This window comes from Lissotriton vulgaris, chromosome 12, assembly GCF_964263255.1.
Source record: "Lissotriton vulgaris chromosome 12, aLisVul1.2, whole genome shotgun sequence".
Lineage (NCBI taxonomy): Eukaryota > Metazoa > Chordata > Amphibia > Caudata > Salamandridae > Lissotriton > Lissotriton vulgaris.
The window spans coordinates 49,362,565-49,378,907 of record NC_141700.1 but is presented as its reverse complement, the minus strand read 5'-3'; the positions used below and the strand labels follow the sequence as shown (position 1 = coordinate 49,378,907).

Sequence of the window (16,343 nt, the reverse complement as noted above, 5' to 3'; positions counted from 1 at the left end):
GCAGACACCCACAAACTTTAAACTTGTTCTGAATAAGGTTTGATATCTTGTAGTGTGTTGGGGGTTATTCAGGTTGGAAGCAAGGTTTGTCTGAGGTACCATGACACTGACTCAGCTTGTGATGTATGTTTTTTCTGGCTAATGTTTTGGTCCACTAACTCTGTAGATATAATTTCGGGGTACATATCTACAATCAGTGAGAACATTGTAATTTACATTACTTGAAAAATATTCTCCACCCGAGAATTTCAGGCTATCCTGATAGCCCCATTAACATAAATTGACCAACAATTTATCTAGAAGAAAATAATTTACAAGTCCAGTGGTTAGCCTGAAAAATCTGTCCTGGATCCTTCTCTTGTGGACCTTTGTTGGACCTATATATCTTTACGTATGCAAATGTTCTCGCTTGCACACAATCGCATTGGATTTGATGTTGTATATCAAAAACAGCTGTATTTCACCATAGAAACCTCTCCCCTTCATTTAAGGGATCATACAAATGTGGGCCCTGTAAACCTGGCTACGTTGGAGACCAGACCTCTGGCTGCAGGTTGGAGCGAACGTGCGGAACTGTGCACTCCACCCCGTGCCACCAACGAGCGAGCTGCTTCATTGAACGCGATGGGACTGCATTGTGCATGGTAACTCCAAGGGTTTGACTCTTCTGATGAATGTTGTAATATTTCCAGGCCTGTGTTAATCTGCTGCTGACAATCTTTACAATCAACGTAGCTCTCATTCATGAATTTGACATATAACTCCTGTGATATTACCGCACACTGTATTACCACATTTAAAAAAAATGTAAAAAAAATGTCCAGGTCTTACCTGGGGGACTTCCCGAAAAATGGTCTGGAATTACAGGCGCTCACTGATTTCTGCATGTTATACCACATTCTATAGTGGTTTTTAGGGGAATAACTTGTAAAGTCACTGTAGCACCGCAACCTGGTACCCCTGGTATTGTAATGCGGGTATTACCAGTTAGGAGTTGGGACACTCGTAATGCTGTCCTAGGAGGCCATGTGCTCCACACTTTTCCACCTGCGTACGACAACTGGGAGGTCAGTGTTTCATTGAAGCCATTTTGAGACCCTTTTTGGAGTCTAGATACAGTCCAGGAAAAACCTCTAAAAGACTGCTGACTCAGCAAGCCACGGAGCAGGGTGGGTTTAGCGCCGATGGCACCAGGTGTGACGATCTTTTTTGGCAACTCCCCGTATTACCCCCTCCTTGGATTCCCTCACTTCCACCCAGCAAATGTTCCTCTCTTTTCTCTCCATAGTCACTCTCTCACATATATTTTATTAGGTTTAAAGCTCTGGTACAGGCTGGGATAACAAATTCACTCAGCTATCCACATGAAATACAGATCTGTTCTTTGCAGCAGGCACATTAACCCTCTGCCCTACTTTATGGATTGTCAAAAGTGTTCCTAGACAAAACTCCCATCGCTCTCTCTAGTGAGAACATTACTCACAAGAGTTATCATGACATTTTTATTGCTGCCTGAAAGCTGGACGCACAAGGAACTCTGCAATAGGTGCTTTTATATCGTACTTTATTTCTAAACACAGCGCCCCCTGGGGTCGGTGCACCCTCTCCAGGTCAGCGCCCAGTGCTGCTGCACCAGTCGCACCGCCCTAAAGCTGGCCCTGTCAAGGAGTTCCATTGATTGGACTGCATTTAAATTATTTCTTCCAGTTTTGGAGCCTTTGGGCTTTTTTCTTGCAATGGCTTCCACCAATCACTCCACACTTCCTGACCCAGATACCGAGTGTGTTTACAAATCCCTTCGAAGGCGCTGGCCTCTGATTTGCTCTCAAAATCGAAAATCCTAAATCGAAGGCATCCTGCCAGGAGCTATTCTCAACGAGTGACTTTTTTGGAGGCCATTTCTAGAATTTACACTTCTAAAAAAATGGACTGACTTCTAAAATAATAACCAGAGAGTGGCATTACTTCCCAAAAGAAAAAAAAGCTAAACTGAAGCTCTGCGTATCCTCCCTCAATCCCAAAGGAATAAGGCTCTTGGGGGGGATAGGTAGAGGTGCTGACTCATCATTTTAATTTTCTACCGCTGGCACCTTTAGGTCTGGCCTACTACGCGGAGCACACTATGGACATATGTGCCTGTGGGGACACTCCTCTGTATGACATTTTTAAGAATTCACAGAAATTTCAAAAACTTCTGGAAATTTCTGACTTTCCCAAACAAAAAGCAATGTTATTAATTTCTTAATGTGAGAATGCTCATGGAAATATTACACAAAACCCCATTGTGAATCTTTTCTTCATAGGGATATATTTCCCCCTTTGAGAAACTTTCGGTCCTGTAGCCCCCTCCCCTCCCCCCATCTATTTTATGGGTGTTTTCTTCCCATGCCTGTGCCAAAAATGCATTTCCAAGAGCACCTGGCCAGAGGAAGCACACACACACTGTTGCTCAAACACCACCAGGCTTGTGATTCTAGGTCTGCTCAATCCATTTCGCCGATGGAGCCATCCAGAGATGTGTTAGAATAAAATATTTGAAGGTTTTGACACATTTCACATTTTTATGCTACATTTAAATATACTGTGTTTATTATCATCTCTCCTGCTGTGCATTTGCTCCTCTGGTATTTTTTTTTAAATCTTTGTTCTTTTCAGTGTTACATGAATAATGCATGTGTTTCTTTGTTGATCTTTATCAGGCCGTTTTCGTTCTAAAATATTTCGTCCTGTGTAACCGGCTCTAATAATTTCTCACTATTTTCCCTTTAATCTGCACTCACAAATGCCAGTACTGCAATGTGTATTGGGTTTCCGCCTGTGACAGACAACATCTATGCAAAATACAAAGAAGTTAACCTCTTCCATGCGTCGGACGCCCCCGGCCGTCTAACGTCACGGTCTGCGTGTGCATCGGACGGCTGGGGGCATCCGATTTGCGCACGCGTAAAATTGGCCCGCACAGCAGGTAAATGTGTGCCGTATGGAAGCGGTTAATTCCAAGTCAGACGCAAATTTGGTTCTGTAATGCACGCATTTTGCAATCAGTCAATATGTGTAGAGCACTGCTGATCAACCATGAGGGTTCTCCAGGCGCTGGGTTGCTGGGCTCCGTCGAAAAGTCAAGTCTTGAGTATCCTCCTTAAATCCACTAGCGAGGGTCAATCATTCAATCAGGCTTTTTTTAAGTGTGCTACTCACCCATAAGGGTCTCAAGGCGCTGGGGGTGCGAGCAGCTTCGTAGGTCAAGGTTGATGTCCGGAGGTAGAGAGGAAGGCCATTCCAGGACTTGGCAGTGAGGTAGGAGAAGGAACGGTGGCGAGCAGGTTTGACGTACTCCTGGATTAACTCCATCGGTGCTGATGACGAACTCAGCTCGTCATGAGCCACGGTGGCCGTGTGCTCATGACGAGCTGAGCTCGTCATAACGGTCAGAACGCTCACACGCGGGGATAATTTCCCCGCTGTGCTGAGAGTTCTATGAAAACGGGTGTGGCCGTGACGAGCTCAGCTCGTCATGAGCACACGGCCACCATGGCTCATGACGAGTTGAGCTCGCCACGAGCACCGGGGCGCTGTGCCCCCCCCCCCCAGCACAGCGGGGTAATTACCACTGCGGCGAAGGGGTTAAAGGAACAAGCCAGAACTCTTCCTGGATTACGGTTGGAATTGAGGAGCAAGGCAGGAGGTTTACAAGAGTAAGTCACATCAAAAGCTTTGTGAATTGGACCCAGTTACTACAACACATGGCACACTTCTGGTAGTGTTTGAAGACAAGTCTATGAGAGTGAGAGAGTAGGGACGCTAACACTCTTCTGTGTCCATGCAGTGTGATGTCGGCTGGGCTGGAAATGGCTTCCTCTGCGGGCGCGACACGGACATCGATGGATTCCCCGATGAAAAACTGCGATGCTCTGAAAGAAACTGTAAAAAGGTGAGAGTAACATGTCAACCCTGAACAAACTGTGCATAACCCAGATTAACACAATGAATTAACAGTCTATTAATGTACCCCTTTCCTAGGATAACTGCGTGACCGTGCCAAACTCTGGCCAGGAGGACGCCGACAGGGACGGCATTGGAGATGCCTGCGACGATGACGCTGACGGTGATGGGATATTAAACTCGGAGGTTGGAAATTTATTTATCCCTAAAATGTACCCGTAATGTTAAATTTTTCGTAGATCCCTCCCTCTCTATGGCTGTGATTTTCTTTGTGCATGTTAGCTCAAAAAAGTTAACCTTTGCTGCTCAAATACTTCTCTCTCCCTCTTTTCCTCTTAACACAATTATCCGCTCCATTGTATCTGCTTTTCCCTAATCCTTGATTAGGAAGACGTATGTAGAGGAAAAGGAGAGGTATGGCGTCTGCCGATGCAAAACATCTGAAAGCTGCCACCAATTTGGAACTCTGTGGCATTCACAGTTAAACTGCAGGTGGTGTTTGGATCTGGGAACATGGGTCCATGTACTCCAATAAAAAGTTGGCGTGTGTGTGTGAAGGTTGGGATCGCCTCCAAACTCAACGGGGTGCAGTGGAAGAGATTTATCCATGTGGAAAAGTAATCTGCATGTAGACAAAAGTAGGTGCACAGCTCTCTTTAAATGGGTATGCATGTCCTGCAAGGGATAGGCGGGGTAGGGCAGCAAGAAGTGAGAGGGAAAGCTTCCTGAAGGCTCTTTGTGCTTGCCTTTAGTAGCTGTCTGAGCAAAACATGCTTCTCTTTAGAACCAGGTTGAGACACAGTTCGTAAAAATCAGGCACTGTCAAAAGACTTGCACTCAATTTAAAAGAAATGTATCAATGAGACAAAAAACTTTGACTGAAATATCTGGGTTATAAACTAGTAGCATCTTGACGGTTTTTGCAGTCTTTGGCCAGTAAAAATTGTAATGAAAGGAATCTGTAGTTTACTACATGCTGTAGTTTAGAATTAACCGAAAGATACATGGAAATGTTCCTGACATGTTGTTGCAGTCTTTCTATCAGCAGAATGTGTGGTAAAAGGCTTCTGTCTTCTGTGCACAGTGTCCAAAGACTATGCAGGTACTTTTCCTGCTGATACTCTGGTAAATCCTTCAGCACATCTGTAGGTCTATGCTAGGCAAGTGCTTAATTTGAGCAGGTGTGTTCCCATGGTTGGCACTGGCACTTAATTGCCAACACTGGCCCTCATGACAGTCAGCCACATGGTGGTGCTGTTTGTCTTATTTAGAGATGGCCACAACAACAAGTGGATTATCAATTCAATATACATTATAAATGACAATTACCTCCCACCAAAGCCATTCTAATGGATTTGGGGGCCTGGAAAAGTCAGAATTGTCACACTTGTAGCAGTGTGAAGGTTAGTAGTTGTGTTGGTACTGTCATAGGCATCCCTGGCAGGGGTAATGGGTGGAGCAAGCTGCGGAGGCCTCCTGCCGAGAGCCCTGGCACTTATTTGTTTACAAATTAAGCACTGTTTTGGCCCTCACGCTTAGGACAGCAACCAAGATGGAGTACCAGTTCGGATCTTAGAACAGCAAAAAGGTTCTTCTCCTCATCACTGTAACACAGATTAGCAACAAAATGGCTGCTCATCTACTCACTGACGGATAGTGACAACCGGACGGCAGCCAGCAAATACATATTTGTCCTTGCATATTGTACGTCAAGTTATGCCTTCAGCATTTGTGTAGTACTTCTACCATTAGTAAGGCACCAAAGCAGTTTTATAATCTAGGCACCCTTTATGAACTTTTATTGGGGTTCCTTTAATAAGGTGATTGCTAAGCTGTGTATGAGAGAATTGTGAAATGTCTAGTTTGTCCAGTTCAGAGATGGCTCGTGTTAGTTAATGTGAAAGTACGGTAAGTTGAATACCTCCATAGGTTTTCTTTTTTTACCGTTAAGATGGTTGGTTTGTGGTCTGTAGTTCTGCCTCCCTAGATTGATTTCTAGACAGCTTTGCCAACACCGGCTCTGGCAGCCCTATAGGAATCCTACACAAACGCAGCATGTCTCATTAAATGTTTGAAGAAGTTTGTCATCATGACCCCAGTCAACTATCCTTCAAGCCTGCATCATCTTTAAGACCTGTTGCTTCACTTACAAGGCCCTCAGCCATGACCCCCCCTACATAGCAGAAACCATACTAGAAACCAAGACATTGCTAGATTGGAGATGAAGGGTGCCACTCTGGATAGACTGGCGGGATGTCCTCCGCTGCCCTGGCGGATTACAGTCCCTCATATTTAGAGATCTCCGCCAGCAGCCAGAGATATTTGTGCCTACAGGGATGCTGCCGCCATGACGGCCCCTCTGAAGCTTTACTGAGCGGGTACAGAGTTTGGTGCGTCCACACCGCAAAGTTTTTTGTTTTTCAAAAATAAACTCCCAAAGCTGTAGTTTTATGTTGAAACACTAGATAAAACTAAATGCCCCTGACAAGCCAGGTTTTATCCTGCAGCAAGCGGGGGTCATTTATTTGTTTCTCTGTTTGGGGTTATCGGCCTTCCCTAGTGGCCCCAAAACAACACTCCAGACCACTCACCGTAAACATGGCAGGTGGTGTCAGATACTTTGACCAAAAATCTCAAACGGTTCTACAGGGTGGAGCCAGCGGAGGCTCAACCGGTGGAAATATGGCGATTTCCCGTAGAGCATGGGAACTGTGAGTTTGGCAGATAGGATAGTCAGCACCTTTTTCGGCAGAGTACTATGTCCACCAAACTTTAAAAAGGATTCTTTGCCTATAAACTGTGAGCTGTGAGTGCCCAATGAAAACTGACTTGGCGTTACTTCCTCCCGACAGGATAACTGTGTCTTTGTACGAAATATGGAGCAGAAGAACGCAGATAAGGACAACTTTGGAGACGTGTGCGACAACTGCCGGAATGCTAAAAACGATGACCAGCGAGACACTGACCAAGACGGGACGGGCGATGAATGCGATGACGATATTGATGGGGATGGTGAGTCATTTATTAGGCCTAGCCTAGAGACAACTTTAACTGTGTTGTCAACCCTTCGTTTTCTAAAAACTTCATAACAAAAATACATACATATATACAAACATAGAAAAAGTTTCAGTTAGCCCTCCTCACCCATTGGTCTGTTCAATTGTCACTCACATTACCATTTAACCACCACAGTATACAGCGTAGGGCAGTGGATCATCACATTGTAGCCACTAGCTCTCTCACACTCTGAGGAATGGCATGTTGCTTGATCACATGTGCACAGCTGCCTGAACATTAGTTCATTTCAGGACTGGGGATCGTGTGCGTCTCTTTCATTTTTATATTTTTTATGCATTTGCAATTATTTTGCGATTTGTTCACATATGTACAAAACGGAATAAAAAAGCACTGCAGGCTTTCCAAGGCCAAACGTATTGGATTTGCAAGTGCTTGTTAGGTCGCGCTGTTAGGTTGAAAAAGACCTATTGTGGGCTTACCAAGAAGGCACAGGGGGCTTGAAGGCTCGTCCGTTGCTTACCGTTGTTTGCCTTTATTGTCACTCATTTCCTTGCTTCTCATTTGATGGCGTGCTCTGTCCATCCTGTCCTATCTTATGTTTGTCCCTCCCCTGGAGCACAACCTCTTTACCATCCTCTTGATTTGGCTGACTTGTGCCCTTCCACTTCTCACGTTTAGGAAACGACCTTTTTTTTTTTTTTAGATTTTTTAGATTAAGCACTCCAGGAGAGTATATGTTAGCCAGCTATCTCCTTCTACCTTTTCCCTTGCTTCATGTTGCTGTTACCCATGAGTGTTGCTTGCTTGCTCCCACGAGTGCTTCTCTCCACCTTCCGCACTCCATGTTCTTCTCATCAGGTCCAACCATTGTACGCTTCTCACCTGCATTGCTATTTCACCCACCCCATTTGTTGCGGTCTGCCTTGTGCACTGTTTTTCCACCTTTCTCCCCTCCGCTCACTCCCACATCCACTCCTCCTTTACCCGCTCAATCCGCAGTCCTTTTTTAAAAAACGTTTGCGCTTTCGTGCAAAACAATCTCCTTGGGCGCTGTAAAAGCAAACGCCGGTCCTGACCACAGATAATAGACATCTTTGAAAATAGTTAGGGGCAGGTAGGTTTGAACTAACCAAATACTGGTCTGGTTAAAGAAGTTGAATGGCACACTTCCAAAATAATTGTTTACTTAGTGTGTTACAGTCCACACCCTAAGGAAATTTGCAGGAACATTTATTGACCAAATTCAAGAACTAAAATCGCAAGTAGGAGGGCGTGGCTTGGCCGGCAGCGATGGCGGCTATGTGTTAAGCTCACTCCGGCCAGCCCAATACATATCCTTCGTTATATCCTGCCCTGAGCACTTTTGGTTTGCATCCTGGGGTGCTAACGCCTACAGTCGCTGATTGCTGTCCCCGGGAACCGGTGGGGGCTCCCGGAACGTAGCTGAGCGCAGCCAGAGAGAACGTGCGGCCTGCGCTCTTCCGCAACTCCAGAGCCGGGACCTCGATTAATTGGCCTGGCCGGCGCTGTGGGCCCCTGTCCTGCGGGTGGACCTCGCGGCCGCTGCGGGCGGAGCGCTCTATCTTCATGATCCCAGCCCGGAGGGAAACGGGGTGACGGGAGCCTGAGACTGACGGCGGTGAGACTGTATGTGAGCCGGGAGGCGCAGAGAGCGGGCAGGCGCGGGCTCCAGGCCGGCCCGGCGGACCGGCAGCCATCTTGAGGCCTCGAGCTGCTGGCTCTGACCCAGGCAGTGTACCCACCGGACCTGGTCGAACTTGTGGAGTGATGTTGCTGTTCCTTGACGGGGAGGTGGTGTGCCCCTGCGCCGGTGGGGTTTAGACGACGTCGTGGTGAGGCTGGAGAGATCGGTGGCCATTTCCTTTGGCGCTGTTGCACGCGAAAGAGACGTCTGCTGAGGGGGGAGTGCCCTAGTCTGGGGCATACCCTGTTCGCTCGCCTGCCTACTGGTTGACAAGCGATCGTTAGTGTGTGGAGTCCGTGTGCCTACCATAGTTTCTGCGGCCACGATGACTCATGGAGGCCATACCAATCAAGGGACTCTGGACAAATATACGGAGGTGGGCCAGGCGGCGGGCAGCAGTGGGGGCCGCAGACCTCCGAGCCAGACAACGTGGCGCTGCTGGCGGCTATACCAGTGTTGAGAGACGCACTGGATGCCAAGATTGGGGCAGTCGGCTCCGATGTGTTGCTGCTCCGGCAAGACCTGAGGAACGCAGTGAAGCGGATCACGGGCACAGAGATGCGCATATCCGAGGTTGAAGACGACGTGTCCGTGCTTAAGAAGAAAGTGGCTGCCATGGAAAAGACACAGAAGGGCCTCGCCATGAGGGTCGAGGACGTAGAGGGGCGTGCTCGGAGGAACAACCTGCACTTTGTGGGATTTCCAGAGGGATGCGAGGGCAAGAACGGGGAGCACTTCTTGGCACAATGGTTGGAAAGCTGGCTTCCCTCGGACGCTCTATCCCGCTGCTTTGTGGTGGAGCGGGCCCACCGGACGCTTAGGCAGAAGCCCCCTACCGGAGCACGTCCACGGCCCATTATAGTTAGATTCCTGAACTATGCGGACAGGGACACTATCTTGCGTCAGGCGAGGGCGATGGAACCTCTCATGCATGAGAATGCCACCATCCTCATTTTCCCCGACTACACGCGCCTCGTGCAGCAGCATCAGTCTTTCCTCGCTGCCAAGGCCCGTTTCCGTGGCCTTAACATCCAGTATGCCTTGCTGTATCCGGCGCGGTTGCGAGTCATCTTCCAGTCCTGCACGCTGTTCTTCGATTCCCCCGAGGAGGTCTTCCAGTGGACCGATGAAACGGTGAAAGTCCGGGTCACCACGGCCCGGGGGGAGAATCAGATTCGTCAGCGAGTGGTGTGGGCCGGGAGGGCCTCAGAAGCCAGCGGCGCCGCCGCAGAACATCGCGCTCGGGCCGGGGCTCGGGCTCTGAGCGGCGCCAGGGGAGTCTGGCGCCGGATCGACAGCGGCAGGAAGGGACTTGAACGCTTGTACTTTCACCCCGGGACATTGTTGATGGACATTATGGACGCCCAGGTGCTCAGGTATCGAGGGCTGGTTGCCCGCTCTAGTTGATGGGGGCGTTGGGGGAGTGGGGGACCTGTCTTGATGGGCTGCCACTTGGGGATCCATTGGAAGGGGCGGATTAGGGTCCCCCATTGGCGTCCGAGCCGCTGCCTGGCCGCGATAGGTGCTTCCATGTTCGGGAGGTGCAGGGTGGGGGGCAATGGGGTTGGGGGTGGGTGGGAGGGGGTGGGTGCGCTAGCTATGTTGTTGCTTATTGGATGCATACCGTTTGTGCTGGGTCCTCAGGAAGCTTGTCATTTATGTAATGTTTTAGTCTTATGCCTGCGGGTGGTAGGGAGGGGAGCGTAGGCCTTGGTTCCTTGTGTATAGTGAGCTGGAATGTGCGTTGGTTGCTGGACAAGGTGAAGAGGGGGCTGTTCTCCGGCATGCTAAGAGGGGGGGGGGGCTGATGTCCTGCTCCTTCAGGAAACACACTTGCTAGGTACGAAGATACTGTGCCTTCAACGGTTTGGATACATGCAGGTATACCTTTCGGACTTCACTAGGGGCTCCAGGGGGGTGGCCATCCTGATTCATCGCAGGGTTTCCTACACACATGGGCGGGCTTGGACGGACACACAGGGTAGGTATGTCTTTGTGCAGGGTAGGATAGGGGTGACATAGTGACCCTGGGTAGTGTTTATGCCCTGCCTCCTTTACAGCGGCCCCTGGTTGAGAAGATTATGTCCCTTTGGGGCGATATGCCTGTCACCCTCTCCGTGGTGGGTGGGGATTGGAACAATGTTATAGACTTGAGTGTGGATAGGTGGCGTAGTGGGGTGGCTGCTGGGAGGGGGGACGAGGGAGATCCTGCCACTAAATTGCATGCCTTGGCGACAGGGCTGGACTGGACGGACACGTGGTGCTACATGCATAATGTGGGGAGGGAATACACATATTTTTCTGCTGTACATGATTCATTCTCTAGACTTGATTACATCTTTGTACCGAGGGGGCTGACCTCTCGAATAGTGTCAGTGTACATTCTACCGAGGACCTTGTCCGACCACTCGCCAGTAGCACTCACCTTTAATGCAGGTGTGGCCAGGCAGCCATTTAGGTGGTGCCTGTCGGGATGGCACCTGACACAAGAAGACTACAGGGCTCACATGTCCCGGGAACTGGACCAATATCTGGAGTCCAATGTGGGCTCCGTTGACTCTCAGACTAACATCTGGGAGGCCCTTAAGCTGACTATGCGAGTTGTTGATATTTCTTGGTGCGCGGCGGCCCGTAGAGAATGGCGGAAAGACCTTGTGCGACGTGAGGCGGAGCTGGAGGGCAATTGCCGAAAGCTTTGCTCTCTACTACGAGGAATTATATGTGCCACGGGAGAGCTTGCCGGCTGATATGGTCCAACGTTTCATCGATGACCTCCCCCCATGGGCGGTGTCTGACGAAGTACGGGATTTGCTGGATGGACCATTGACGGATGATGAGATAGGTGCGGCCTTGGGCGAATTGGACCCTGGCAAGGCACCAGGACCGAATGGTTTCCCTGCGAGGTTTTTTTTGAGATTTTTTATTCAGTTGGGACCACGACTCCGGCCGGTCATAGAGGAGGCCCGCGAGGGGGGTGCTCTCCCGGCAGGTTGGCGTCATGCAGTGGTGGTGGTCTTTTTGAAGCCGGGCCAGCCAGCCCCCGGAGAGCCATGCGTCCTATCGCCCAATATCCTTATTAATCACCGAAGCCAAGGTCCTCACCAAAGTCTTAGCCAATCGCCTCAAGCCCCACATCGCGGAGCTAGTGCACCCAGATCAGGGGGGCTTTATGCCCCAGAGGGCCACCCGCCATAATATTCGGCGCGCTCATGTTGCCGTTTCCGCATGGCGGACCCTTGGAGAGCCGGCGGTATTATTCCTTGCTGATATGGACCATGCCTTTGACTCACTGAGATGGGTCTATTTATTTGCCGTAATGGAGCGCCTCAACCTCGGCCCGCGCTTCCTGGCATATGTGCGGCTTCTATATACGGACCTCACTGCCTTGCTTGTCGGGGGGGCAATTTCGAGCCGCTTTCCGGTTCGTCGGGGGACGCGGCAGGGATGTCCCCCGTCTCCCTATCTATTTGCGCTCGCTATGGAGCCACTCGCGGCGTGGGTGCGCATAGATGCCCAGCTCAAGGGATTCCGATGGTCGGTGGGCCTTGGGGATAAAATAGCGTTTTACGCTGATGATGTGCTGTTCTTTCTAACTGACCTGGACGGCTCGGGCCGCGGCTGCTACGCATCCTCCAGATTTTTGGTGAAACCTCGGGCCTCTATATGAATCCTGCGAAGTCCACACTGTGGTTGCTGGGCAGGCAGGATCAAGCCGGGGAGTGGGCGACGGGCCTTCAAATTGCGAGGGGTGGAGTGAAATACCTGGGGGTGTTTTTGTCAGAAGAGGCAGCGGTCTCCTGAGAGCGCAACCTGACCCCAGTTTGGGACCGTGCACGCGAGGATATGAAGGTGTGGTCCCGCATGCCATTGACCATCTATGGCAGATCTGCCATCTTCAAAATGGTGACTCTTCCGCGCTTAGTGTACCAACTCCAAAACCACCCCTATCGGGTTCCGCCGCGCTGGTTCCAGTCGGTTAACTCGGCGCTGAGTGGATTCCTGTGGGAGGGTGGGATTGCGTGAGTGGCTCTACGGACCTGTTTTCGCTCCACTTACATGGGAGGCTTGGCCACGTCGGATGTCCTCTCTTACTACCAGGCTGTGCATCTACTGGTCCTAAACGACTGGTGGAATGGCGACAGGAGGGACCCCGCTTACGCGGTTGAAAGATTTCTTATAGGCTCGGTTTCGGTTCATACCCTGCTGTACTCGGCCGCGCTCCGGCACTGCCTTCCCTCAGCCACCCAGGTCATATTTTATGTCTGGAGGCAGGCCCTCCGCCGATAGGTTGGTGAAACGTGCTTACTCAGGAAACTCTTTTGTGGGCCAATGGTCGCCTGCCTCACCTATCTGCACTCCAGGGCTTCCGGAGCTGGGGCGCTATTGATATATCCTCCTTGGGGGATGTAATGTCAGGCTGCTCTCTGAAGTCTTTTCAAGACCTGCAAGAGGAATTTGCGATGCCTCGTAGCCAATTCTATAGATACCTTCAGTTCCGACACGCCCTGATGCCCTATCTGGCTGCTCTGGAGCAGCTCCCTGACTTTAGCCCGCTGGAAGCTAAACTGTTAATGGGTGAGTTGCCGGACAAGACGCTCTCATGCATCTATTAGATACTGGTCCATCACAGCTCGACTGACCTTTCTAGACTTAAAGCTCACTGGGAGGAGGATGTTGGAGACCTTGAGGAGGAAGACTGGAATGAGGCTCTGGCGAGCCCGCGGACAGCCGCAATTTCCACTCATCTGCGCCTGATCCAATTTAAGTACTTACACCGCACATATTTCACACGGCAGCGCTTATGGCAGGCGGGAATGGTGGGTTCCCCGGAATGCCTTAGGTGTGGGGCAGAGGTTGGCACTCTATTGCATACTGTCTGGAGCCGTTCGGCACTACAGAGGTTCTGGGAGGGAGTATTTTGGAGTTTGTCGGAGGTGCTGGCTTGGGTGCTTCCTCTGGATCCTAGATTGGCACTGCTCCGCGTCATGGAGGGGCATGGGGGTAATCGATACAAACGCCACTTGTTGCTGCTGGGCATTACCTTGGCCAAATGAGACATTGCTCGAGCTTGGAAAGTGGGCCAGCCCCCGCCTTTGGCTGCCTGGAAGAATGGTATGGACTTTTCTATGGGTCTGGAGCAACCTGTGTTCCTGGCCAGGGGTTGCCCTGGCAAGCATTTCAAGATCTGGAAAAGGTGGGCTGACTATCGGGGGCTGGACCTGGACCCGCCACCAGAGTGAGCTGCGCTCTTGCTGCCTTAACGTTCAGACATTTGATGCTCTTGTACTGTGTCCTGGCTTAATTCCGTATGCATTATGTGCCTTTATTCCGTCCTTACTTCAACAGGTGCGCACTTGGGGGGAGGGGTGGAAGGGGGGGTCGGGATTTTGTTTTCTGCTAAAAGTCTGTCACTTGTATTCATGATATGTTACTGTTTGCAGTGATCCCCGGTATTCGGGGCAATGCATCGTATGTGTGTCCAGACAAATAAAATCCGTTAAAAAAAAAAAATCGCAAGTAGGCCTAAGCAAACTCGGCATAAAGACAGAGTTGTCTCTATTAACAGAAAGTTATTGAGACACAAACGTTTTGCCACTTTTGATTATAATTTAATGAAATCTTTTAATTGCTAAATTGTACATTGAAGGAACTTGTACCATCTGAACTATGACATAAAAGTAACCTTACAGGCGCCATCTTGTTACAGGGATCAAGAACATACTGGACAACTGCAGACGAATCTCAAACCGCGACCAAAAAGACATCGACGGTGATGGTGTAGGGGACGTGTGCGACAGCTGCCCCGACATCAGGAACCCCGACCAGGTAAAAATAAAGTTCAGTCTGTTAAATGAGAGATTGATAGGAGGGATTTAAGCCTGTCTCTCAACTTTCAGTTGCCAAGGAGGGTGAGATTGAGTGGTTTTAGGGGTGAACCTGTTAAAATGAATGAAGATAAACTTTAGGATGGTGGGGAAGGTTTTCACAGTCGGTGATCCCACTGGAGGTTTTTTCTTGCTTTGAGGATGAAGTGTGTTCCAAGGAGGTCAGCACCCTCCTACGAAGGAGAGTGATGCTTCCTTTCTTCACTTGACATTGCTTCCTCTTATTATAAGGCCAAGTGGGTTTTGAGACCTGGGATTGTTTTGAGGAAGAACGTGATTTTAAGAGAAGAAGTGACTGTTACTGCATCATGACAAAGTAGGGTTCATTAAAGAGGTGCATGTTTAACTCTTCCATAAATTGGAGCAGGATTGGGGCTGTCCCGATGGATACGGGATGTCGTTCCACATCCTCAGCGCGTAGACTGAGAAGGCCTGTTGCCTTATTTTTGGTCACGGGACAGTGAGGCATTGCCGGACCAATTAGGGGGGCGCAAAATAACCCTTACCGAGGGCGGGACCACTCGGGAGTGTGAGGCCAGGAAGCCTGCGAAAATGCACGCAGGCAGTTGTCCATGTGATTTCAAGTGACCAGTTAGGTAGGGTGGGGCGTGGAGGTCAGGAGATCAAAAGCCAGGGCGCTGGACCTTGGCCACTGTCTGACCTCAGCAGTTTGGCCCACCCACCAGCACCAAAAAAGGCAGGCAACGCAGCTACAGAGTGGATCGGGCAGGGAAACTCAAACTGTATACTTGGGATGCCTCACGGCAGGAGCACAGGGGCTAAAATGGCGGACACAGCACATAAAAGACCCCTTGAAAGCACAATAGCTGAGGAAAAGAGCTGCCTAAACTGTGTCACTGGGTTGCCGCATGGCAGGGGCACAGGGAGCAGGCAATTGGTCAGCTGGGGTAGCTGCAGACGGACACAGCACTAGGGCCTATCGTCCACCCTCACAGATATCGGTAGCAAAGGAAGTCCAGAGACCTCAAACGCTAAACACCTGAAGAAGGAGGCCGTCGCGAAAAGGGCTGTGCCGGAAGTGCTATCCATAACTAATACGAACCCACAAACATGAACTGATCCATTAGCAAGAACAGTTGTGTAGAAGGTATTACTACCATTCCTAAAGTTTATCTGTTTGTATCTCTTTCTTGAGTGACTTTACAACTTGTACATTTGCAACTTTTTTTTCCTGTTTGTATCTCTTATGTAACTCATGTAATCCTAAGTCCTTATGTATCGCAAATGGTTCTTTTGTAAAGCGCTCCGACACCTACGGGTAATGTGCGCGCTATATAAAATAGCATTCAATAAAATAAAAAAAATTATAATAACATTTTGAATAACCCATGGAGAGTGCACATGACCATTAAATTGTGATTTTCACCAACTGTGGCTCCCTGTTGTGGTTACTAAAACAAGGACGGAGGGTGCCCGCTCACACATCTGGGAGGGATTTTATTTTACACAAACTCAGACTTGTTTGCACTGTCCACCATCTAGTTCTGACCCTGCGTATCCTTGCAGTCGATGAAGCCTGCTGAAGCCGCACGTTGTCCTTGTTCTGTATCTGAACATGATGTCTCTGCTTTATTGCACAATAAAGATGTGTTGTGCTGTTTTATTGGCGGCCTGTTCGTCGACTTGCTCCACGCCGCACCTCATTGGGCGCCATCTTGTGACCTCTGCTCACAGCCTTGATTCCCAGAGCGTGTTTTACCCCCAGTCCTTGGTGCTTTTTCCACAGGGCAGGGGAGGGCTTCCGGGCGCACGTGCACGTCTCTGTGCGCCTA

General features: G+C 49.7%; 1 protein-coding gene across 1 annotated transcript in view; it reads left to right on the top strand.

Moving 5' to 3' along the window:
- COMP (cartilage oligomeric matrix protein) overlaps positions 1 to 16,343 on the top strand; it is a 125,924-nt gene that overhangs the window by 56,237 nt on the left and 53,344 nt on the right. Inside the window, exons 7-11 of the mRNA XM_086947033.1 lie at positions 492 to 644; positions 3,827 to 3,931; positions 4,021 to 4,128; positions 6,795 to 6,954; positions 14,373 to 14,491. Coding sequence (XP_086803159.1) covers positions 492 to 644; positions 3,827 to 3,931; positions 4,021 to 4,128; positions 6,795 to 6,954; positions 14,373 to 14,491 — 645 coding nt within the window. The remainder of the gene's footprint in view (positions 1 to 491; positions 645 to 3,826; positions 3,932 to 4,020; positions 4,129 to 6,794; positions 6,955 to 14,372; positions 14,492 to 16,343) is intronic.